The sequence below is a fragment of the Gymnoscopelus microlampas genome, assembly GCF_963454915.1.
Source record: "Gymnoscopelus microlampas genome assembly, chromosome: 12".
Classification (NCBI taxonomy): domain Eukaryota; kingdom Metazoa; phylum Chordata; class Actinopteri; order Myctophiformes; family Myctophidae; genus Gymnoscopelus; species Gymnoscopelus microlampas.
This window is the reverse complement of record NC_139949.1, coordinates 53,285,296-53,309,272: the sequence shown is the minus strand read 5'-3', so window position 1 is coordinate 53,309,272 and position 23,977 is coordinate 53,285,296. Positions and strand designations below refer to the sequence as shown.

At 40.9% G+C, this 23,977-nt stretch overlaps 1 protein-coding gene across 4 annotated transcripts in view; it reads left to right on the top strand.

Annotated features, from left to right (window-relative positions):
• LOC311056658 (uncharacterized protein) overlaps positions 1-23,977 on the top strand; it is a 54,682-nt gene that overhangs the window by 17,024 nt on the left and 13,681 nt on the right. For 3 of the 4 annotated variants that reach the window (XM_084073451.1, XM_084073452.1, XM_084073450.1), the window contains exons 3-11: positions 889-970; positions 2,390-2,569; positions 5,907-6,074; positions 11,061-11,252; positions 11,908-11,958; positions 13,203-13,272; positions 14,551-14,664; positions 15,266-15,389; positions 17,009-17,160. In XM_084073451.1, coding sequence (XP_083929577.1) covers positions 889-970; positions 2,390-2,569; positions 5,907-6,074; positions 11,061-11,252; positions 11,908-11,958; positions 13,203-13,272; positions 14,551-14,664; positions 15,266-15,389; positions 17,009-17,160 — 1,133 coding nt within the window. The remainder of the gene's footprint in view (positions 1-888; positions 971-2,389; positions 2,570-5,906; positions 6,075-11,060; positions 11,253-11,907; positions 11,959-13,202; positions 13,273-14,550; positions 14,665-15,265; positions 15,390-17,008; positions 17,161-23,977) is intronic. The other variant, XM_084073453.1, reaches the window with a different exon arrangement.

The window sequence follows — 23,977 nt, the reverse complement described above, 5'->3', positions numbered from 1 at the left end:
CCAGTTTTGCATCTCACCCTTGGTCATAGACACAATGTAAAGGCATATGTTCACTTTCAAACATGATTAAAGGCCTTGGCAGACACAGGGTGCGATTGTTCAATCAGTTTTTTACCGCATGCGAAAAGACGCACGAATCGAACTGGGTTCGATGGGGGAAAAAAAAGAAACGCATCACCGCAGCCACTTGCCTCACGGCAAATTGGGAGCCGGTGTGCATGAGGTCATAGAGAACCATGTGTTCATTCATGAGGTCATAGTAGAGAACCATGTGTTCATTCATGAGGTCATAGACAACCATGTGTTCATTCATGAGGTCATAGACAACCATGTGTTCATTCATGAGGTCATAGACAACCATGTGTTCATTCATGAGGTCATAGACAACCATGTGTTCATTCATGAGGTCACAGAGAACCGTGTGTCCATTTAAAAAATGATATTGCCCTTTTTTTTCCGTGCGAAAAATCGCACCCTGCCTGCAAAGGCCTTAAAGACTTATTGCTGGCCGCGTTTGCCCACTGCCAGAGATTTTTCATTGAAAAAAAAGGAGCTGAGATACAGAATTTTTAAGCTTTAAGTTAACAAGGAAGTGGATGGGAGTCTTTTCCTTCCAAAAATCATATCTCCTTGGTCTTTGGGTCAAAAAAATAATAAATAATTACTTAATAATTACGTTTTTTACGTCTGTGGCAGGTTTGGTAAACGGGAATAATTACGTTTATTACGTCAGTGGCAGTGAATGAGTTGAGGGTGTGTCTGAGGCAATAGTGATATACAGTAGAGGCGCTTCATTTCTAATTGGGAGTTTTGGTCCGTTTTCGGTATAACTTTTACTTGAGTTAATGTCAGAATCAAACTGTTACCGTTTTGTGTTTGACTGAACAGGGTGTCGAAGCAAAGGAGGCGAGAACAGCCGACGCTACGCCGTCCAGAACCATACAAGAGAACGGGACTGGCAGAGAGCAAGGTAAATACAGTACATCCACTGCAACCATTACCTTACAACAAAGTTCGCCACAACTTCCATCATACATGTAGGCTTTGTATCGTCATCCGCGATCGGCAGTTATACGGCTCATTGTCATCAAAAAAGGAAGAAATCCGAGGTAGACGTGTTTTTCTACATCTCATAACATGGCAGTGGATGGACTGAGTGTTTTTGGGATGACGTTATTTCTGCTTCTATGATTCTCTCAGAGTCAAGGGATCATTCATACGTTAGGGAAGAGCGCCCTCCGGCGTAATTATATATATATATATATATATCCATCCATCCACAGAGCCTAGTCCCTCCACGTGCCAGAACCTCCACCGGTCCAGGCAGAGTAGTTCCGGAGAAGCGAACTGAGTGGCCCTGTCTTTCCCTATAGGACTGACCGTGGGTACAGTAGCTACTGGGACGTAAGTCGGGGCTTGATCAACCCCGGCTGGGTCACCTGGGTGAGGGTGTATGTTGTTGCGAGACCCGAAACACCCGATGACCCCAGGCTACAACACTGATGACACGTCCCAGGTGCATCAATGTGATTTTTTTATTTTTTTATTATCAATTACACACCCCATGACGCCAGGTTAGGGTTAGAGATTGTTTAGATGTTTGTTTTTGTCGCATTCCTAAGCCGGTAATTTGATGACCGGCGGAAATATGCTAATGTCTCCGTTAGGAGACCCTAGCCGCTCATCTGTGGAACTCAGGTATCAAATCAAATTAAACGCCTCAACGCATTCCAAGTGCTTGTCAGTTTGTCACCCCTCAAAATATCATTATTTTGGGGGGTCGCAGCCTGAAGAGTTTGGGAACCCTTGCTATAGGGTGTGGAAATTGCCCCCATTTACCTGGGACCCTAAATCAGTGGTTCACAATCTTTTTCGTGCCAAGGACCCCCAAAATGATATGTATGTGGCCGCAGACCCCACCTTAAAATATGCTCTGCCAGGCGCCCCCAGAAGCAAAGATTTGAGTTCAATATGTTCGCCTTTTAAAATAATACGATTTAAAGATGCAGTGTACTGACATTTTCGGTCATTTTATTTTGAAAGATTCAGTCTGAAACGTCGTCTCAACTGACTCTCAACCAACTAAAAGTGTGAAAAACATATTTTTCATTTCACTACACCTTTATGAGCTTGTAGATCTGCTATTTTTGAGAAGCCAAAGTATAAAAAGGTTCAAGTGGTTGAAATTATTGTGACGCTATAGCAACACATTCAGGGACCCCCCGAGGACCCCACTTTGAGAACCAACTATATGGTGTGTACATTTTCATTTCCCTGGGACCCTAACTAACACCCAGGTGTGTGTGTGTGTGTGTGTGTGTGTGTGTGTGTGTGTGTGTGTGTGTGTGTGTGTGTGTGCGTGTGCGTGCGTGCGTGCGTGCGTGTGCAGGAGGTTCCTCCGATGCACAGCAGGAGGTTTCTCTCCAGGTAGACGCTGATGTAACTGAAGATCAAAGAACAGCTGAGGCTGTTGGCACCCTGCGTTCTCCTCTCAACGCCAGCGTCACCGAGGCCTTGAGCGCCAGCGTCACCGTGGCAGCAGTGTCAACACCCTGCAAGACGCATGACGGTCAGTCGCTTCGCTCGCTCGTTGCCCTTTTGTTTCCCACATTGTGCGCCTGCTGCTGATTGGTTGTGTGAATGCTGGAAGGCGAGCGTGCGTGCCAATATATCGTTTTTTTGTTTTTTTTACACTTTCCACACACCAGGGGTCTTCAGCAGGGCGTCCGGGACCCCTAGGGGGTCCTCAGAGTTACTACAGGGGGTCCGCCAAATCTTTGTGTGATAGGATTGTTATTTTTTTTTACCTTAACCACATCCCTCTTCTGAGGAGAACTTTATAGCCAAAAACAGCAGATCTACAAGCTCACAAGCTCACAACGCCTCACAACCCCTGAGCTTGTGAGCTTGTAGATCTGAGCTTGTAGATCTTCTATTTTTGGCAAAGAGGTATAGGAGTAGAGGGGAAAAAAGAGCAGAACAAGTAAAAAAAAAAGAAGTTTAATCTGAAACATTACGTTTCAGATTAAACTTCTTATTTTTTTTAAATATACAATATAGAGGGGGGGTCCTTGGTTCATCTCTCTCTACTCTAGGGGGTCCTTGGCCTGAAAACGTTGAAGACCCCTGCCATACACAGTGAAGCCCAGTGTTAAAGACGTGGTGACATGAAAAATATGTTTTTCACACATTATGTAGTAGAGCATACCAGTCATAATGAGGACATATTTATCATTAGATGACAAAAATATATTAATTTTGTAGGGATGTCCGATATTAACGGCCTCCCGAGTCCGATATTATCGGCCGATATTAGCATAAAAATGTAATATTGGAAAATAGCGTTTTTTTTTTATAAATACAAAATGAGTAAGTTACACTCCATGTCGAGAGAGTTCTTCCTGTATGGTGTGTGTGATATGAAATGTGAGCTTACCTTACTCAAAGTAATCCTTAATCATATTCAAAGCTTTTGCAGGGAAATGAGACAAACTCCAGTCACTTTCAAATTAGAGCGCTGCAGAGGGCAGGTGTGTCTGTGTCCAGCTGACGCTCATTGACGCTCGTTATGCTCTGTCAAATAGTTCACCATCTAATGTAAGATTTGTAGGACTCATTCAAATGACCACCAGTGAGTCCCGGGACTCACTTTATTGAAAACCTAACAACATCACTGTATCATATTAGATTTATTAGATATTTATTAGATATTGTACCTTTTTTATTTTAGTGAACATAGAAGAGTCTAGGACGTGTGGAGCGTTGTCCAGGGTGTTTTAGAGAAGAGAGAAGAGTCTAGGACGTGTGGAGCGTTGTCCAGGGTGTTTTAGAGAAGAGAGAAGAGTCTAGGACGTGTGGAGCGTTGTCCAGGGTGTTTTAGAGAAGAGAGAAGAGTCTAGGACGTGTGGAGCGTTGTCCAGGGTGTTTTAGAGAAGAGAGAAGAGTCTAGGACGTGTGGAGCGTTGTCCAGGGTGTTTTAGAGAAGAGAGAAGAGTCTAGGACTTGTGGAGCGTTGTCCAGGGTGTTTTAGAGAAGAGAGAAGAGTCTAGGACGTGTGGAGGGTTGTCCAGGGTGTTTTAGAGAAGAGAGAAGAGTCTAGGACGTGTGGAGCGTTGTCCAGGGTGTTTTAGAGAAGAGAGAAGAGTCTAGGACGTGTGGAGCGTTGTCCAGGGTGTTTTAGAGAAGAGAGAAGAGTCTAGGACGTGTGGAGGGTTGCCCAGAGTGTTTTAGAGAAGAGAGAAGAGTCTAGGACGTGTGGAGCGTTGTCCAGAGTGTTTTAGAGAAGATAGAAAGTCTGGTACGTGTGGAGCGTTGTCCAGGGTGTTTTAGAGAAGAGAAAAGAGTCTAGGACATGTGGAGCGTTGTCCAGGGTGTTTTAGAGAAGAAAGAAGAGTCTAGGACGTGTGGAGCGTTGTCCAGGGTGTTTTAGTGAAGAGAGAATAGTGTAGGACGCGTGGAGCGTTGTCCAGGGTGTTTTAGAGAAGAGAGAAGAGTCTAGGACGTGTGGAGCGTTGTCCAGGGTGTTTTAGTGAAGAGAGAAGAGTCTAGGACGTGTGGAGCGTTGTCCAGAGTGTTTTAGAGAAGAGAGAAGAGTCTAGGACGTGTGGAGCGTTGTCCAGGGTGTTTTAGAGGGGAAGAGTCTAGGACGTGTGGAGCGTTGTCCAGGGTGTTTTAGAGAAGAGAGAAGAGTCTAGGACGTGTGGAGCGTTGTCCAGAGTGTTTTAGAGAAGAGAGAAGAGTCTAGGACGTGTGGAGCGTTGTCCAGAGTGTTTTAGAGAAGAGAGAAGAGTCTAGGACGTGTGGAGCGTTGTCCAGAGTGTTTTAGAGAAGAGAGAAAGTCTGGGACGTGTGGAGCGTTGTCCAGGGTGTTTTAGAGAAGAGAAAAGAGTCTAGGACATATGGAGCGTTGTCCAGGGTGTTTTAGAGAAGAAAGAAGAGTCTAGGACGTGTGGAGCGTTGTCCAGGGTGTTTTAGAGAAGAGAGAAGAGTCTAGGACGTGTGGAGCGTTGTCCAGAGTGTTTTAGAGAAGAGAGAAGAGTCTAGGACGTGTGGAGCGTTGTCCAGAGTGTTTTAGAGAAGAGAGAAGAGTCTAGGACGTGTGGAGCGTTGTCCAGAGTGTTTTAGAGAAGAGAGAAAGTCTGGGACGTGTGGAGCGTTGTCCAGGGTGTTTTAGAGAAGAGAAAAGAGTCTAGGACATATGGAGCGTTGTCCAGGGTGTTTTAGAGAAGAAAGAAGAGTCTAGGACGTGTGGAGCGTTGTCCAGGGTGTTTTAGTGAAGAGAGAATAGTGTAGGACGCGTGGAGCGTTGTCCAGAGTGTTTTAGAGAAGAGAGAAGAGTCTAGGACGTGTGGAGTGTTGTCCAGGGTGTTTTAGAGAAGAGAGAAGAGTCTATGATGTGTGGAGCGTTGTCCAGAGTGTTTTAGAGAAGAGTCTAGGACGTGTGGAGTGTTGTCCAGGGTGTTTTAGAGAAGAAAGAAGAGTCTAGGACGTGTGGAGCGTTGTCCAGGGTGTTTTAGTGAAGAGAGAATAGTGTAGGACGCGTGGAGCGTTGTCCAGAGTGTTTTAGAGAAGAGAGAAGAGTCTAGGACGTGTGGAGTGTTGTCCAGGATGTTTTAGAGAAGAGAGAAGAGTCTAGGACGTGTGGAGTGTTGTCCAGGATGTTTTAGAGAAGAGAGAAACATTCTATTCTATTATCCCATTTAGACCTGAGGCCGATTTTCTGAAAAACTTCAAATATGTTTTAAAAGATTACAAAATATGTACGTTGCTATATACTTTACTGTACATAACAACACAAAGGGGTTCCTGCCCACAATGGGTTAACATCATGAATGAATGCATGAATGGATTGAGTCAATCAATCAATCAAATAATCAATTAATCAATCAATCAATCAATCATTTCAGCAGAGGCATCGGGGTCTCCAGTGATCTCCGTCCCAGAGGCCGGGCCCCACCTCCCCCTCACAGCGGTCACCAAACCACCCGCCCCCCAGGACGCTGCTCCAGGGCCCAAGACACCCGCTCAACCAACAGAGGAGGGACTCAAACCGGGACGATATCCATTTGCACACGGTGAGCCATAACGTCACTGTCCTACGGTTCTATTTTCTATGGTTCTACGGTTTTATGGTTCTACAGTACTACGGTTCTGTGTTCTACGGTTCTACGGTTCTACTGTACTGTTCTACGGTTCTATGGCTCTACGTTCTATGTTCTATGGTTCTACGTTATATGGTTCTATGGTTCTATGGTTCATGGTTCTATGGGCCCTACATTGCGTCTTGCCTTATCCCTGAAACTTATTAGACATGTTTTATTATTTTGAAAGACATTTTAAAATAGTTCAACTAGCTGATCTACATCGACACGTTGTGAGCTTGTAGATCGGCTATTTGAACTATTTTAAAGTGTTTTAGGGATAAGGGCTAAGGCAAGATTATGGCCCTATATCCCTTTAGACGTGCTGAGCATAGATCACTTTTCTATGGTTCTATGGTTCTATAACCCTTTAGCCCAATGGTTCTCAAACTCTCTCATGTCATGGACCCCCACAAATGTGTTATGTAATTGGCCGCAGACCCCATCTCAAAATATTTAGTTCCAGGGACCCCCAGAAGCAAAGATTTCAGGGCAAAATAAAGATTTTCCACTTTCTTTGAGAACTAGCCGATCTAAAAGCTCACCTGAAAGTTCTTTTGAAACTTGTGTGACTTTTTTTGTGTGGCATTTTTAGAAAATCGTTGACATAATTATTGCATTGTGACATAATAATATATTTTTACCAATTATTTAGATTTGTTATTGATTTATGGATTTAAAAAAAAGTTCTCTTGAACACGTTTGACTTTTTTTTGGGTGGAAATTTTAGAAACTTGTTTGAAATGATGATAGGAAATTGGATATTACTCATGACCCATTTCTTGGGTAAAGCTGTTATAGGCTCTATATCATGCCCTATATATTTTTGGGCAGTGCAACCGCCCCTATATGTGAGGTTTGGACATCGACCCAATTGCACCCCCCCAACCCTGCGCTGTGATTGGCCACCATTGTACCCCCCTAACCCTGCACCGTGATTGGCCACCATGACTCTTTTCAGGACTGTGATTGGCTAGAAACACATGACACATGTGCATAGCCCTATAAATAGGACTATGCACTTAAAAAAAAAAACTTTTATGTTTTTTTTTCAAGTGAATCACTTCCATCACTGTGATGACCACCGTGACCACACCGCCCACTTCACACTAGGTGTGATTTTTTTTTTGTTCTTGATAATTTATTAAAGGAGTCAAATTCATGTTTTTCTTACATTGAAGACGGAGGAGACATGTTCCCTCTGAGATCAGTGTCCATGTTGACAGGAGAGATGATCAGAGGAGAAGAGTTTCTACCACCATCATTAAGACATGGACTGAAGAATGGAAAGAGTTTCTCAGTGAAGGTGCAGCCAGTGAAAGAGTAGAGATGAGCTCTGGTCTCCACATCATAAAAGGAGACCAGACCCTCCTCATAATCCACAAACACTCCCACTTTCTGGACCTCCTCTCGTACAGGGAGGAGGACATCAGGGCCGCATAAGCCCAGTACTCATTTCTATTCCACAACCCTATAGTCCAGTAACCAGTGTTGGGTCTCAGTATGGTTACACCTTTCCTGTTGATGGACTCTCTGGCCACGCCTAAACCCCAGGCAGTCTTCCCTGTAACCTGAACCTCATAGTAAAACCTTCCTGAGGAGAAGCTTTGTTTTCCTAAGACCTGGGCATAATAAGAGAAACTCTCTGTGTTGTCGGGGAGATTCTTCCTTACGGTTCCATGACTCACTTGTTTTCCATCCTCAGACAGGATGAGCAAGGGATTTGCTGTATCAGGGTCCAGAGTCACATCCACCTCATATTGCTGGATCCTCCTCAGCTCAGCATCACAGAGTTTCTTCATCTCTTGACTGAGTGTCTTCTCCAGCTGAGCCACAGCTGTCCTCACTGTCCCCACATGTGACGACCCACCAGTCCTTGGTGGGTCTCCACCCAGAGTTAATGGATTTTAAGTTGTGTTGGAGGTCATGGTGGTCTTCAGTGTGTGAGAGCTGTTTCAGCTCAGAGCTTCTCTTCTCTAATTGAGTGACGTCCTGTTGCAGCTCATTAATGAAGCCTTCAGCCTGTTTCTCTTTTGTTTTCTGCTTCTCTTCAATCACATCAATGAGCTCAGCCTGGCTTCTCTCAATACAGCTGATCAGAGCAGTGAATTATATTACATTACATTACATTACAGTCATTTAGCAGACGCTTTTATCCAAAGCGACTTACAATAAGTGTATTCAACATAGGTAGGGAACGAAACTACTAATCACCAGAGGTCTTAAGTGTATTTCCTGTAAAAACAAGCAACCAAGAGTATACCTAGCGCTAAGGTAAAAGTGCAATATATCAGCTATCTACTTTCAAGCACATGAGATAAAATAGCCAAATCAAATGAGCACGAGCTAATCAATCCAATACAACGATAGTTCCTAAACTAGTTAACAACAAGTAGGCCAGGCAAAGAGGAAGGGTAGTGTTTCCTGAAGAGGTGGGTTTTCAGCCTGCGGCGAAAGATGGGCAGTGACTCTGCTGTCCTGACATCAGTGGGAAGTTCATTCCACCACTGTGGGGCCAGAACAGAAAAAAGTCGTGACCGTGTCGATCGACCAGAAGGACCGTTGAGTGGCGGGGGAGTCAGTCGCCCCTTGGTGGCCGACCGGAGTGGTCGGGAAGGGTTGTGGGCATTGACCAATACCCGGAGGTAAGAGGGAGCTGTTCCTTTCACTGCCCTATAGGCTAGCACCAGGGTTTTAAACTGAATGCGAGCCGCTACGGGGAGCCAGTGCAGGGAACGGAGAAGGATAGTTGTGTGAGAGAACTTGGGGCGGTTGAACACCAGACATTCAACCAGATATTCTATTCTTCTTTCAACGTTCCTGATCTGATGAACCATCTCAGAAAACAAAGTACAAACGGATACTTTTGGTCTGTTATAAAAGGTTTCTTGACACAGTGGACACTTACACACATCATTAGTGTCCCAGTAATGTGTGATACAGGCTTTGCAGTAGTTGTGTCCACATGGAGTGAAGACTGGATCAGTGAACACATCCATACAGATAGAACACAGGAAGTGATCTTCAGACAGGAGCCTGCTGGCAGACGCCATTTCTACACGCTGAATACAAGTAAAAGTGTGAAACACTGCAGATATAATGTATACACTTGCTTAGCACTTGGTTACTTTACAACAGCACAATAATAAGCTAATAATCAGCTTTTAAGTCCAGCTGAGTCAAATCTCATGTCATCACACATGACGTCGGATGTGCTCATATATGGAGTTCCACAGGGCTCCAGCCTGAGCCCTGAGAGGTAACCAGTCATGTCTCAAGACAGATCCATTGCTCCGCAGCTGAATCTGTCGGGAGATCCTGTTACAACGTGTATAGTTAGGAATGTTAGGAATTGTAAACAAAGACACGTGGACAGGAAGTGGAGGGCTGAGGGCGGGACCTATAGCGGCCAACATCCTGTCATCCACATTCTATTGGGCTGTCCCCCCCAGAGTCAAATTCAAATGAAAAAACACTGCAGAGGGCGCTGTTTTTTTCCTTTTTTGTTTTTTCTCGGCCATTTGAAAATACCCGATCTACAAGCTCACAATAGATCGGGTATTTTCAAATGGCCGAAATGTACGTGTATTTAGGGCTGAAGGGCTGGGTAATGTATGTTTTGTAATATAATAATCAAAATCTACAAAGTAACTAGTAACTAAAGTTTTCGCATAATTGTAGTGGAGTAAAAGCACAATATTTGCCTCTGAGATGTAGTGGAGTAGAACAGTAAAAGAAAATCGGAGGTAAAAAAGTAAAAGATACCTCAAAATTGTACTTAAGTACAGTACTTGAGTACCTGTACTTAGTTACTTTCCACCACTGACATTGAGTCAGTGTCTGTCAGACAGACAGAGAGTTGTTTGGTGCAGAATGTGGTGCTGAGAGCTATGAAGTTGTCTGCTCATAAACACAAGAGCTCGGTGATAAACACAGCCGCCAAGCTCTTAAGACCATTCAGCGACAACGGCACACATGCATCGCTATAAATCACTTCCCATCATGACAGTGGGGTAAAGTAACTAAGTACATGTACTCAAGTTCTTTACTTATAAGTACGATTGTGAGGTACGTTTTTTACTTTACTTCAGTATTTCCGATTTGTGATACTTTTACTTCCACTCCACTAATATCTCAGAGGCCAATATTGTACTTTTTACTCAACGTCACTTATTTGAAAACTTCATTTACTAGTTACTTTTATAGATTTAGATTATTATTACAAAACCTATATTAACCACTACAGCCCTATTTACATTTCGGCCATTTGAAAATAGCAGATCTACAAGCTCACAATGCGTCGCGCATCGCAATGCATTATGAGCTTGTAGATCTGCTATTTTGAAAAGATTTCTTATACATTTGGGTAATTAAAAAAATGTAATGACGTTTACGGTTAATGGGTAAGACGCTGGCAAAAATATGTCCCAGGGTCTTTTTTTCCATTACTTTGGTACCGTACGTTTATGTTGATGCCAAAATACAAAATACAGAGCTTTTTACTTTAACCCATTAAGACATGAGGCTGATTCTACGAATGTCTTCTAAATCCCAACAGTATTCTGAAAAAACGTATGTTTCTATATCAGTGGTTTTCAAACTTTTTCATGTCAAGGAAGGACCCCCACATATATGTATTTGACTATATATATTCAAAGATGTGCTCACATGTTCACGATTTTTCATAAATAGCAGATCAACAAGCTCATAGCGCGGCACTCGGTGCCGCGCTATGAGCTTGTAGATCTGCTATTTTTGAATAGCCCAAAGTGTAAAATAATGCTTTTTAGCTCACAGATGCGTTCCAGGTCTTAATGGGTTAAGAGAGAATTATCTTATACATCATTTTACAAAAATAAAAAAGTAGTATTTCTTCCACCATGGCTCTTGTATCATCTCGTTGCGTTTGTGTCCTTTCAGATCAGAGTGAAGCTAAGCCCTATCTGCCTCTCACTGCAATGACCAGACCCTGCACCGTGGCAGCGCCCCCTGGTGGCGGCACCCCCATCATGCCCGCTCTGTCTCCCTCCCTGGCTCCCAAGGCCCCCGGTGGTCATCTGACGTCACAGCAAGCCCCTCCTGTCAAACCTGGGGAATACCCCTTTAAATCAGGTCAGCTCAAACCTAGGGAATATACCCCTTTAAATCAGGTCACAGCTCAACCTTTCTTACTTTCCTATATTCTAACGGGGGACCCCTCAACATAATCATATTTTAAAAGGGGACCCCTCAACGTAATCATATTTTAACTGGGGACCCCTGAACATAATCATATTTTAACTGGGGACCCCTCAACATAATCATATTTTAACTGGGGGCCCCTCAACATAATCATATTTTAACAGGGGACCCCTCAACATATTCATATTTTAACTGGGGACCCCCCAATGCTGACAATTGCACTTGGAATTGTAGGAGTTGAGGCATTACATTTGAAAATAGTCAATCTACAAGCTCACAATTTGGCCAATGTATGACCAGTTTGTGTTGTAGAGTTTGTGGACTTTTGATGCAGTAATGGACTTATTTGTATGTATTTATTAAAAAGTCATTAAATAACTTTATAAATGTGCACATACCCTGTATACACTTATACTGTATGTTGGTTTGTTTACTGCGGAGTGAGAAAACAATGCTGCACATTAAGCTAATCATCTAGGGACCCCCCAAAAATCATGTGGGGAACCCCCTGGGGGTCCCGACCCATAGGTTATGAACAACTGAGCTATAGTGTCAATGAACATCTATGTTTTTGTCGTCACTGTAGCATCGTCACCCAGTCCTCGCCTGAAGAGAAGCATCAGCTTCCCACAGTCAGGTAAAAAACGAACTAACTAACGCACAGAAGTGGAAAGTAACTAAGTCCATGTACTCAAGTACTGTACTTAAGTACAGTTTTGAGGTATTTCTTACTTTACTGGAGTACTTCCAATTTTCAGTACTTTTACTTCTACTCCACTACATCTCAAAGGCAGATATTGTACTTTTACTCCACTACAATGATTTGAAAACTTTACTACTAGTTACTAGTTACATTTTGTCCATTTGAAAATAGGCAATCTAAAAGCTCACAATGCATTGCAAGCTTGTAGATCTGCTATATTCAAAAGATTTTTATACATTTTATACATTTGAAAACTTGAAATGGGACATTCTGCATAATGACTACTCTTACTTTTGGTACTATAAGGACATTTTGATGCCAATACCTTTGTACTTTTACTCAAGTAGATTTTGAATTCCGGACTTTTACTTGTAACACTAGTATATTTCTATATTGCATTATTGATGCTTTTACTTAAGTAAACATTTTAAGTACTTTTCTTTAAGTACTTTAAGTACGTTATGCCGACGGAGGGGGTCGTTAGACGGGACGAAACGGACTCAATGAGATTAACGCAACGACCCTTTCAATGTTGGTGAGTGCTAAGCAACACATTAAAGATAACACTGAAAATGAACGGATGTCTCCTTTAATGCGGCCCGCAGGTTAATATCAGAATAGTGATATATCATTGATTTCAGCTGTTATGATTCCAAACATGCAAACATGACCCGCTTTAATTACTTCAGTCTATATTAGTAGCTTAATGACTAGTATTAACATTCTATTGTCTTTTTTATGTCCAACGTATTTATACTTAAGTTCATGAAGTTAACATAAGTATAACTAAATGCATTTGAAATTAAATAAAAGTGTTACTTTTCAGGATTCCAATTCAAAAATAGCCCAAAAAAAGCAGGATTCCAATGAAAAACTAGCAAAAATAGCCGATCTACAAGCTCAAAACGCGTCGCAGCGCGACGCGTTTTGAGCTTGTAGGTCGGCTATTTTTGCTACTTTTGTGTGACATAATATGGCGAGTATACGGCATTAATATACGAAAAAAGTTAAAATACCCGACAGTACATGCAATGTGTCTCCTCTGGAGTGAGTGTGGAAATATAGTGGCCCTCTGCATCATCAGAGTTGCATCAGCCCTGAACTAGACGGTTTCCTCTCCTCTCTCTGAGGTTGAAATTCACTCTTTCTCTTTCTCTGTATTTTCCCTTCATCCGCAGACATGAATCACATGAATCTACTGCCCTCTAAGACACTCCCCGTGCAGACGTTCTCCCCCAGCGTTGACAAGTAAGATCACATCATGAATCCTGCGTGATGACATGCATGGACTAATGGGGCAGAGCTGTATGTCTGTCTGCCATGAAATGTTTCCATGAATTGAGTACAAAGGTCCCCAATGGAAACAAGCCATCTAGGCTTTCTTGGGTTTTAAATCCTCTTAGCAGACCTTGTACTGAACTGTACTTTCCTGTGCTTTTTTGTTGTTGTTGAAAACTGCTAATAAAGTAATCAATCAATCAATCAGTTAATCAGTCAAAGGCTTGTAACAATTCACAATATGATTCGAATCACGATATTAGGCTCACGTTACGATTTTTCACCATTTTTTAAACACATAATTATTTTCCAGATCAATGACCGAAAGATCTTTTTTTAAAGTATTTATCTTACACAAATCCAGTATTTTCTTCTCTTTTTATTATAATATTTTTAGCGGCGCTAGCCGCTCTATACCTTTAGGTATAGAGCGGATCCTGCTCTATACCTGACTTTGTCCGTGTTCACCGTCAACGTTCTGATTGGTCAGACCCGTCAACGCTCTGATTGGTCAGACCCGTCAACGCTCTGATTGGTTAGACCCGTCAACGCTCTGATTGGCCAGACCCGTCAACGCTCTGATTGGTCAGACCCGTCAACAAAGTGATTGGTCAAGCTTCACGTGACACATGGCTATAAACACATTATAAACACATATCGATGACAACATGTATCAAAGGCGCCGCTACCTTCACACAGGGTGTGATTTTTTTTTATAATGTGTTTTCAATACAGTTGCACTTCTACCAAATGACTGAAAACTCTTCATCAATTCTCTTACAAAGATGCTGTATTGTCTTTTGCACATGTCTTTTCAAATGTCAGTGAGTGACATCACTGACGAATCCTTGGTATCTTTATAACGAGCTTCGAACATAATGGAGTACGTCCGTGCTACTTCCGCGTCGCATAACAGTGACATCAACGTCGAATCCTTGGTATCTTTAGCGTAGCCTTTCAACGTGTTCGTTTACCAGCTGCGTCTCTACAAGCTGTATTTAGATATTGTTTTCTCGCTCGCGCTAATGAAACACTAAACAGGGTTATTATTTCATGTTAACATTCAAGTACAAATATCAGAAGATGTAGCCCGGGTAAAGTAAGTTTTCCCAATTTTTTGGCATCGCGATTCATTTATTATTAAATCGCTATAAATTGTCACCCGTTTGAATCTATTTTACGATAAATGGTTACATGCCTAATCAAAGCTGTTGTTGGCATTAACTTTATTGTGCCAACCGTCAACAGAAAGGTGATGAAGGCTGAGGGCCTGGATGTGGGGAAGTCTCAGACTCTGCCCCGCGCCAACGGAACCCAGGCCAGACGGGCTCTGTTTGAGAGAGCCAACACAGACGCTGGACTGTAAGTACAATATGAATTTCAATGTTATTTTATGATACAGTATTGATCAGTAATGGGACATGGGGGCACCCGCCTGAGATATAAGTTCAAGGTGACACAGAATTAGTCTGGCTAACAACATATCAACCTTGACTTTTTAAATCACATTTTATATTTTATTGTTGGGGGCTTGTAGATCAGATATTTTCAATATGACAAATATATTGGTCAACATATTTGTCCCCAGCTAAATGTGTTAATAGAGCATAAACATCAGTTTGACCACTTTAACCCTATGTGTGCATCGGCCATTATAAAATAGCTGGTCTATAAGCTCACAATCCATCACGATGCAACTTGTTGTGAGCCAATTATTTTATTTGTTGAAGAAAATATATGCAACACAAATCTTTTATTTCCCTGGCAAAACATTTTCAGATGGGGGTCCGTGGCCAAATACATATTGATTTGGGGGTCCTTGACACAATTGTTTTTGTCTGGGACCAGTGGTTTGTCTGGGACCACCACTGTACCACCTGTGATTGTGAACGTGTGTGTCCTCGATACATGAAAAGTACATTTCCAGGTTACTGCAGCAGATTGTGTTTGTTTTCAACAACAGGCCCAAATCCCAGCCGGGCTCTAAGCCCAAACTGAAGAGATCGCAGAGTTTCGGGGCGTCGAGCGCCAGCGGGATCAAACAGATGCTGTTGGAATGGTGCCGCTCCAAGACCATCGGCTATCAGGTAGGTAACATCATGTCTGAATGGTGCCGCTCCAGAACCATTGGTTATCAAGTTTATTATTTAAACTGATTAATGGCGTACTTCACCATTCTATGTCACACAAAAGAAGCAAAAATAGCCGATCTACAAGCTGCGGCGCATTTTGAGCTTGTAGATCTGCTATTTTTGCCCTTTTTGTTTCGGAATCCTGAATTTGTTTTTGCTATTTTTGAATTGGAATCCTGAAAAGTAACATTTTTATTTAATTTCAAATGCTAGTTATACTTTAGTTATACTTATATTAACTTTTACTTGTCATTTAAGCTACTAAATAGACTGAAGTAATTAAAGTGGGTCATGTTTGGAATCATAACAGCTGAAATCATTCGGATATTAACCTGCGGGCCGTATTAAGTGAAGGTGGGGGCCACATGTGGCCCCCGACCCGGGCCGCCAGTTGCACATGTATGTTTTTAGATTTTAGCATGTACAGAATGTTGTTTAGGTCAGGGCTCTTCAACGTTTTCAGGACAAGGACCCCCTAGCTGAGAGAGAGATGAAGCAGGGACCCCCTCTATATTGTATAAAATTGTGTTTCAGATTAAACTTAATTTTTACTAGGTTTGCTCTTTTTCCCTCTACACCTATACCTCTTTGACAAAAATAGCCGATCTACAAGCTCACAACGCCTCGCAGCGCGAGGCGTTGTGAGCTTGTAGATCTGCTATTTTTGGCTAAGGTTCTCAGAATAGGATGCTAGGGTTCAAGTGATTAATGTAAAAAAAAAAATCATATCACACAAAGATTTGGTGGCCGCCCTGTAGTAACTCTGAGGACCCCCTAGGGGTCCCGGACCCCCTGTTGAAGACCCCTGGTTTAGATAGATGCTAGGTTCATTGTTTGCCTGGTATCCTATAGTTTCACATGCACAGAATGTTATGTAGATAGCATGTTGTTCAGACAGATGGTAGCTTTGGTGTTTATCTGGTATCCTAGTTACTGTGAAACACTGTGTTGTTGTTTTTGCACTCTGTCTCATGTGACTATTAACCCTGTCCTATGCCGGCTTAGGGATCATGTTTACTTTGCTTACTCTGGTCTCCCACGTGTAAATCTCTCTGGATATGAGCATCTTATCTTAAGTGCGTAGATGACGGTACATTGTAGGTTATATCAGGTCACTGACCGGTGGGGTGGCATTTATGGTCCGAAGAAGACGTGGCCCAGACTATGTTTTGCCCCCTGTCCGTCCATCCGTCTGTGAACGGCTAATCTCCGGCACAGTCGGCCCGATCAACGTGAAACTGTGCACACACACTCCCTGGATGCCAGAGCAGAACCCCTGCACCAAATATTTCAGATCGGCCCGTTATGGCGCCACCAGGAGTCTGATTTTTGCAACAAAAATATATATATATTACTCATATAGACTCACCAAATACAGAACATTGCTGGCCCACAACCTACCTGACCTGGCGCAGACCTGTGCTAGTTACATTTGTGTCAATGCAATGCAACAATGCAAGTCACTCACCCACGTGTCTAGTGCTTCAAATGTAAGTGTATATTGCATCAAATATTCCTGAATATTCTGTCAGTCGGGTCAATCGCTGCGTTTTTCTTTTCTCTTCCACCACCAGAACATCGACATCCAGAACTTCTCTGGCAGCTGGGCCGACGGCATGGCGTTCTCTGCTCTGGTCCATTCCTTCTTCCCTCTGGAGTTTGAATACAACGATCTGAACCCTGTCAACCGCAAACACAACCTGGAGCTGGCCTTCTCCACGGCAGAGTGAGTTCATAACACAACCTAGAACTGTCTCTCTCTACTGTAGAGTAAGTTCATAACACAACCTAGAACTGTCTCTCTCTACTGTAGAGTGAGTTAATAACACAACCTAGAACTGTCTCTCTCTTTACTGTAGAGTGAGTTATTAACACAACCTAGAACTGTCTCTCTACTGTAGAGTGAGTTAATAACACAACCTAGAACTCTCTCTCTCTACTGTAGAGTAAGTTAATAACACAGCCTAGAACTGTCTCTCTCTCTACTGTAGAGTAAGTTAATAACACAACCTAGAACTGTCTCTCTCTACTGTAGAGTAAGTTAATAACACAACCTAGAACTGTCTCTCTTTACTGTAGAGTAAGTTAATAACACAACCTAGAACTGTCTCTCTCTCTACTGTAGAGTAAGTTAATAACACAACCTAGAACTGTCTCTCTCTACTGTAGAGTGAGTTAATAACACAACCTAGAACTGTCTCTCTCTCTACTGTAGAGTGAGTTAATAACACAACCTAGAACTATCTCTCTTTACTGTAGAGTGAGTTAATAACACAACCTAGAACTGTCTCTCTTTACTGTAGAGTAAGTTAATAACACAACCTAGAACTGTCTCTCTACTGTAGAGTAAGTTAATAACACAACCTAGAATTGTCTCTCTACTGTAGAGTGAGTTAATAACACAACCTAGAACTGTCTCTCTTTACTGTAGAGTAAGTTAATAACACAACCTAGAACTGTCTCTCTTTACTGTAGAGTAAGTTAATAACACAACCTAGAACTGTCTCTCTACTGTAGAGTAAGTTAATAACACAACCTAGAACTGTCTCTCTCTACTGTAGAGTAAGTTAATAACACAACCTAGAACTGTCTCTCTTTACTGTAGAGTGAGTTAATAACACAACCTAGAACTGTCTCTCTTTACTGTAGAGTAAGTTAATAACACAACCTAGAACTGTCTCTCTTTACTGTAGAGTGAGTTAATAACACAACCTAGAACTGTCTCTCTTTACTGTAGAGTAAGTTAATAACACAACCTAGAACTGTCTCTCTTTACTGTAGAGTGAGTTAATAACACAACCTAGAACTGTCTCTCTCTACTGTAGAGTAAGTTAATAACACAACCTAGAACTGTCTCTCTTTACTGTAGAGTGAGTTAATAACACAACCTAGAACTGTCTCTCTTTACTGTAGAGTAAGTTAATAACACAACCTAGAACTGTCTCTCTTTACTGTAGAGTAAGTTAATAACACAAACTAGAACTGTCTCTCTTTACTGTAGAGTAAGTTAATAACACAACCTAGAACTGTCTCTCTACTGTAGAGTAAGTTAATAACACAACCTAGAACTGTCTCTCTCTACTGTAGAGTAAGTTAATAACACAACCTAGAACTGTCTCTCTTTACTGTAGAGTGAGTTAATAACACAACCTAGAACTGTCTCTCTTTACTGTAGAGTAAGTTAATAACACAACCTAGAACTGTCTCTCTTTACTGTAGAGTGAGTTAATAACACAACCTAGAACTGTCTCTCTTTACTGTAGAGTAAGTTAATAACACAACCTAGAACTGTCTCTCTTTACTGTAGAGTGAGTTAATAACACAACCTAGAACTGTCTCTCTCTACTGTAGAGTAAGTTAATAACACAACCTAGAACTGTCTCTCTCTACTGTAGAGTAAGTTAATAACACAACCTAGAACTGTCTCTCTCTACTGTAGAGTGAGTTAATAACACAACCTAGAACTGTCTCTCTCTCTACTGTAGAGTGAGTTAATAACACAACCTAGAACTGTCTCTCTCTCTACTGTAGAGTGAGTTAATAACACAACCTAGAACTGTCTCTCTTTACTGTAGAGTGAGTTAATAACACAACCTAGAACTGTCTCTCTTTACTGTAGAGTAAGTTAATAACACAACCTAGAACTGTCTCTCTACTGTAGAGTAAATTAATAACACAACCTAGAACTGTCTCTCTACTGTAGAGTGAGTTAATAACACAACCTAGAACTGTCTCTCTTTACTGTAGAGTAAGTTAATAACACAACCTAGAACTGTCTCTCTCTACTGTAGAGTAAGTTAATAACACAACCTAGAACTGTCTCTCTTTACTGTAGAGTGAGTTAATAACACAACCTAGAACTGTCTCTCTTTACTGTAGAGTGAGTTAATAACACAACCTAGAACTGTCTCTCTACTGTAGAGTAAGTTGATAACACAACCTAGAACTGAGTAAGTTAATACTCATATAGATAGAGTAAGTAGAGTAAGTTAGAGTAAGTAGAGTAAGTAGAGTAAGTAATAGAGTAAGTTAATAACACAACCTAGAACTGTCTCTCTTTACTGTAGAGTAAGTTAATAACACAACCTAGAACTGTCTCTCTCTACTGTAGAGTGAGTTAATAACACAACCTAGAACTGTCTCTCTTTACTGTAGAGTAAGTTAATAACACAACCTAGAACTGTCTCTCTTTACTGTAGAGTAAGTTAATAACACAACCTAGAACTGTCTCTCTCTACTGTAGAGTAAGTTAATAACACAACCTAGAACTGTCTCTCTCTCTACTGTAGAGTAAGTTAATAACACAACCTAGAACTGTCTCTCTCTACTGTAGAGTGAGTTAATAACACAACCTAGAACTGTCTCTCTCTACTGTAGAGTGAGTTAATAACACAACCTAGAACTGTCTCTCTCTACTGTAGAGTAAGTTAATAACACAACCTAGAACTGTCTCTCTCTCTACTGTAGAGTAAGTTAATAACACAACCTAGAACTGTCTCTCTCTACTGTAGAGTGAGTTAATAACACAACCTAGAACTGTCTCTCTCTACTGTAGAGTAAGTTAATAACACAACCTAGAACTGTCTCTCTCTCTACTGTAGAGTAAGTTAATAACACAAACTAGAACTGTCTCTCTCTACTGTAGAGTGAGTTAATAACACAACCTAGAACTGTCTCTCTCTACTGTAGAGTAAGTTAATAACACAACCTAGAACTGTCTCTCTCTACTGTAGAGTAAGTTAATAACACAACCTAGAACTGTCTCTCTACTGTAGAGTGAGTTAATAACACAACCTAGAACTGTCTCTCTCTCTACTGTAGAGTGAGTTAATAACACAACCTAGAACTGTCTCTCTACTGTAGAGTAAGTTAATAACACAACCTAGAACTGTCTCTCTCTCTACTGTAGAGTAAGTTAATAACACAACCTAGAACTGTCTCTCTCTTTACTGTAGAGTGAGTTAATAACACAACCTAGAACTGTCTCTCTCTACTGTAGAGTGAGTTAATAACACAACCTAGAACTGTCTCTCTTTACTGTAGAGTAAGTTAATAACACAACCTAGAACTGTCTCTCTCTACTGTAGAGTAAGTTAATAACACAACCTAGAACTGTCTCTCTCTCTACTGTAGAGTGAGTTAATAACACAACCTAGAACTGTCTCTCTTTACTGTAGAGTGAGTTAATAACACAACCTAGAACTGTCTCTCTTTACTGTAGAGTAAGTTAATAACACAACCTAGAACTGTCTCTCTACTGTAGAGTAAGTTAATAACACAACCTAGAACTGTCTCTCTACTGTAGAGTGAGTTAATAACACAACCTAGAACTGTCTCTCTTTACTGTAGAGTAAGTTAATAACACAACCTAGAACTGTCTCTCTACTGTAGAGTAAGTTAATAACACAACCTAGAACTGTCTCTCTCTACTGTAGAGTAAGTTAATAACACAACCTAGAACTGTCTCTCTTTACTGTAGAGTGAGTTAATAACACAACCTAGAACTGTCTCTCTTTACTGTAGAGTGAGTTAATAACACAACCTAGAACTGTCTCTCTACTGTAGAGTAAGTTAATAACACAACCTAGAACTGTCTCTCTTTACTGTAGAGTGAGTTAATAACACAACCTAGAACTGTCTCTCTACTGTAGAGTAAGTTAATAACACAACCTAGAACTGTCTCTCTTTACTGTAGAGTGAGTTAATAACACAACCTAGAACTGTCTCTCTACTGTAGAGTAAGTTAATAACACAACCTAGAACTGTCTCTCTTTACTGTAGAGTGAGTTAATAACACAACCTAGAACGGTCTCTCTTTACTGTAGAGTGAGTTAATAACACAACCTAGAACTGTCTCTCTTTACTGTAGAGTAAGTTAATAACACAACCTAGAACTGTCTCTCTCTACTGTAGAGTAAGTTAATAACACAACCTAGAACTGTCTCTCTCTCTACTGTAGAGTAAGTTAATAACACAACCTAGAACTGTCTCTCTCTACTGTAGAGTGAGTTAATAACACAACCTAGAACTGTCTCTCTCTACTGTAGAGTAAGTTAATAACACAACCTAGAACTGTCTCTCTCTACTGTAGAGTAAGTTAATAACACAACCTAGAACTGTCTCTCTCTACTGTAGAGTAAGTTAATAACACAACCTAGAACTGTCTCTCTCTACTGTAGAGTGAGTTAATAACACAACCTAGAACTGTCTCTCTCTCTACTGTAGAGTGAGTTAATAACACAACCTAGAACTGTCTCTCTCTCTACTGTAGAGTGAGTTAATAACACAACCTAGAACTGTCTCTCTTTACTGTAGAGTGAGTTAATAACACAACCTAGAACTGTCTCTCTTTACTGTAGAGTAAGTTAATAACACAACCTAGAACTGTCTCTCTACTGTAGAGTAAATTAATAACACAACCTAGAACTGTCTCTCTACTGTAGAGTGAGTTAATAACACAACCTAGAACTGTCTCTCTTTACTGTAGAGTAAGTTAATAACACAACCTAGAACTGTCTCTCTCTACTGTAGAGTAAGTTAATAACACAACCTAGAACTGTCTCTCTTTACTGTAGAGTGAGTTAATAACACAACCTAGAACTGTCTCTCTTTACTGTAGAGTGAGTTAATAACACAACCTAGAACTGTCTCTCTACTGTAGAGTAAGTTGATAACACAACCTAGAACTGAGTAAGTTAATACTCATATAGATAGAGTAAGTAGAGTAAGTTAGAGTAAGTAGAGTAAGTAGAGTAAGTAATAGAGTAAGTTAATAACACAACCTAGAACTGTCTCTCTTTACTGTAGAGTAAGTTAATAACACAACCTAGAACTGTCTCTCTCTACTGTAGAGTGAGTTAATAACACAACCTAGAACTGTCTCTCTTTACTGTAGAGTAAGTTAATAACACAACCTAGAACTGTCTCTCTTTACTGTAGAGTAAGTTAATAACACAACCTAGAACTGTCTCTCTCTACTGTAGAGTAAGTTAATAACACAACCTAGAACTGTCTCTCTCTCTACTGTAGAGTAAGTTAATAACACAACCTAGAACTGTCTCTCTCTACTGTAGAGTGAGTTAATAACACAACCTAGAACTGTCTCTCTCTACTGTAGAGTGAGTTAATAACACAACCTAGAACTGTCTCTCTCTACTGTAGAGTAAGTTAATAACACAACCTAGAACTGTCTCTCTCTCTACTGTAGAGTAAGTTAATAACACAACCTAGAACTGTCTCTCTCTACTGTAGAGTGAGTTAATAACACAACCTAGAACTGTCTCTCTCTACTGTAGAGTAAGTTAATAACACAACCTAGAACTGTCTCTCTCTCTACTGTAGAGTAAGTTAATAACACAAACTAGAACTGTCTCTCTCTACTGTAGAGTGAGTTAATAACACAACCTAGAACTGTCTCTCTCTACTGTAGAGTAAGTTAATAACACAACCTAGAACTGTCTCTCTCTACTGTAGAGTAAGTTAATAACACAACCTAGAACTGTCTCTCTACTGTAGAGTGAGTTAATAACACAACCTAGAACTGTCTCTCTCTCTACTGTAGAGTGAGTTAATAACACAACCTAGAACTGTCTCTCTACTGTAGAGTAAGTTAATAACACAACCTAGAACTGTCTCTCTCTCTACTGTAGAGTAAGTTAATAACACAACCTAGAACTGTCTCTCTCTTTACTGTAGAGTGAGTTAATAACACAACCTAGAACTGTCTCTCTCTACTGTAGAGTGAGTTAATAACACAACCTAGAACTGTCTCTCTTTACTGTAGAGTAAGTTAATAACACAACCTAGAACTGTCTCTCTCTACTGTAGAGTAAGTTAATAACACAACCTAGAACTGTCTCTCTCTCTACTGTAGAGTGAGTTAATAACACAACCTAGAACTGTCTCTCTTTACTGTAGAGTGAGTTAATAACACAACCTAGAACTGTCTCTCTTTACTGTAGAGTAAGTTAATAACACAACCTAGAACTGTCTCTCTACTGTAGAGTAAGTTAATAACACAACCTAGAACTGTCTCTCTACTGTAGAGTGAGTTAATAACACAACCTAGAACTGTCTCTCTTTACTGTAGAGTAAGTTAATAACACAACCTAGAACTGTCTCTCTACTGTAGAGTAAGTTAATAACACAACCTAGAACTGTCTCTCTCTACTGTAGAGTAAGTTAATAACACAACCTAGAACTGTCTCTCTTTACTGTAGAGTGAGTTAATAACACAACCTAGAACTGTCTCTCTTTACTGTAGAGTGAGTTAATAACACAACCTAGAACTGTCTCTCTACTGTAGAGTAAGTTAATAACACAACCTAGAACTGTCTCTCTTTACTGTAGAGTGAGTTAATAACACAACCTAGAACTGTCTCTCTACTGTAGAGTAAGTTAATAACACAACCTAGAACTGTCTCTCTTTACTGTAGAGTGAGTTAATAACACAACCTAGAACTGTCTCTCTACTGTAGAGTAAGTTAATAACACAACCTAGAACTGTCTCTCTTTACTGTAGAGTGAGTTAATAACACAACCTA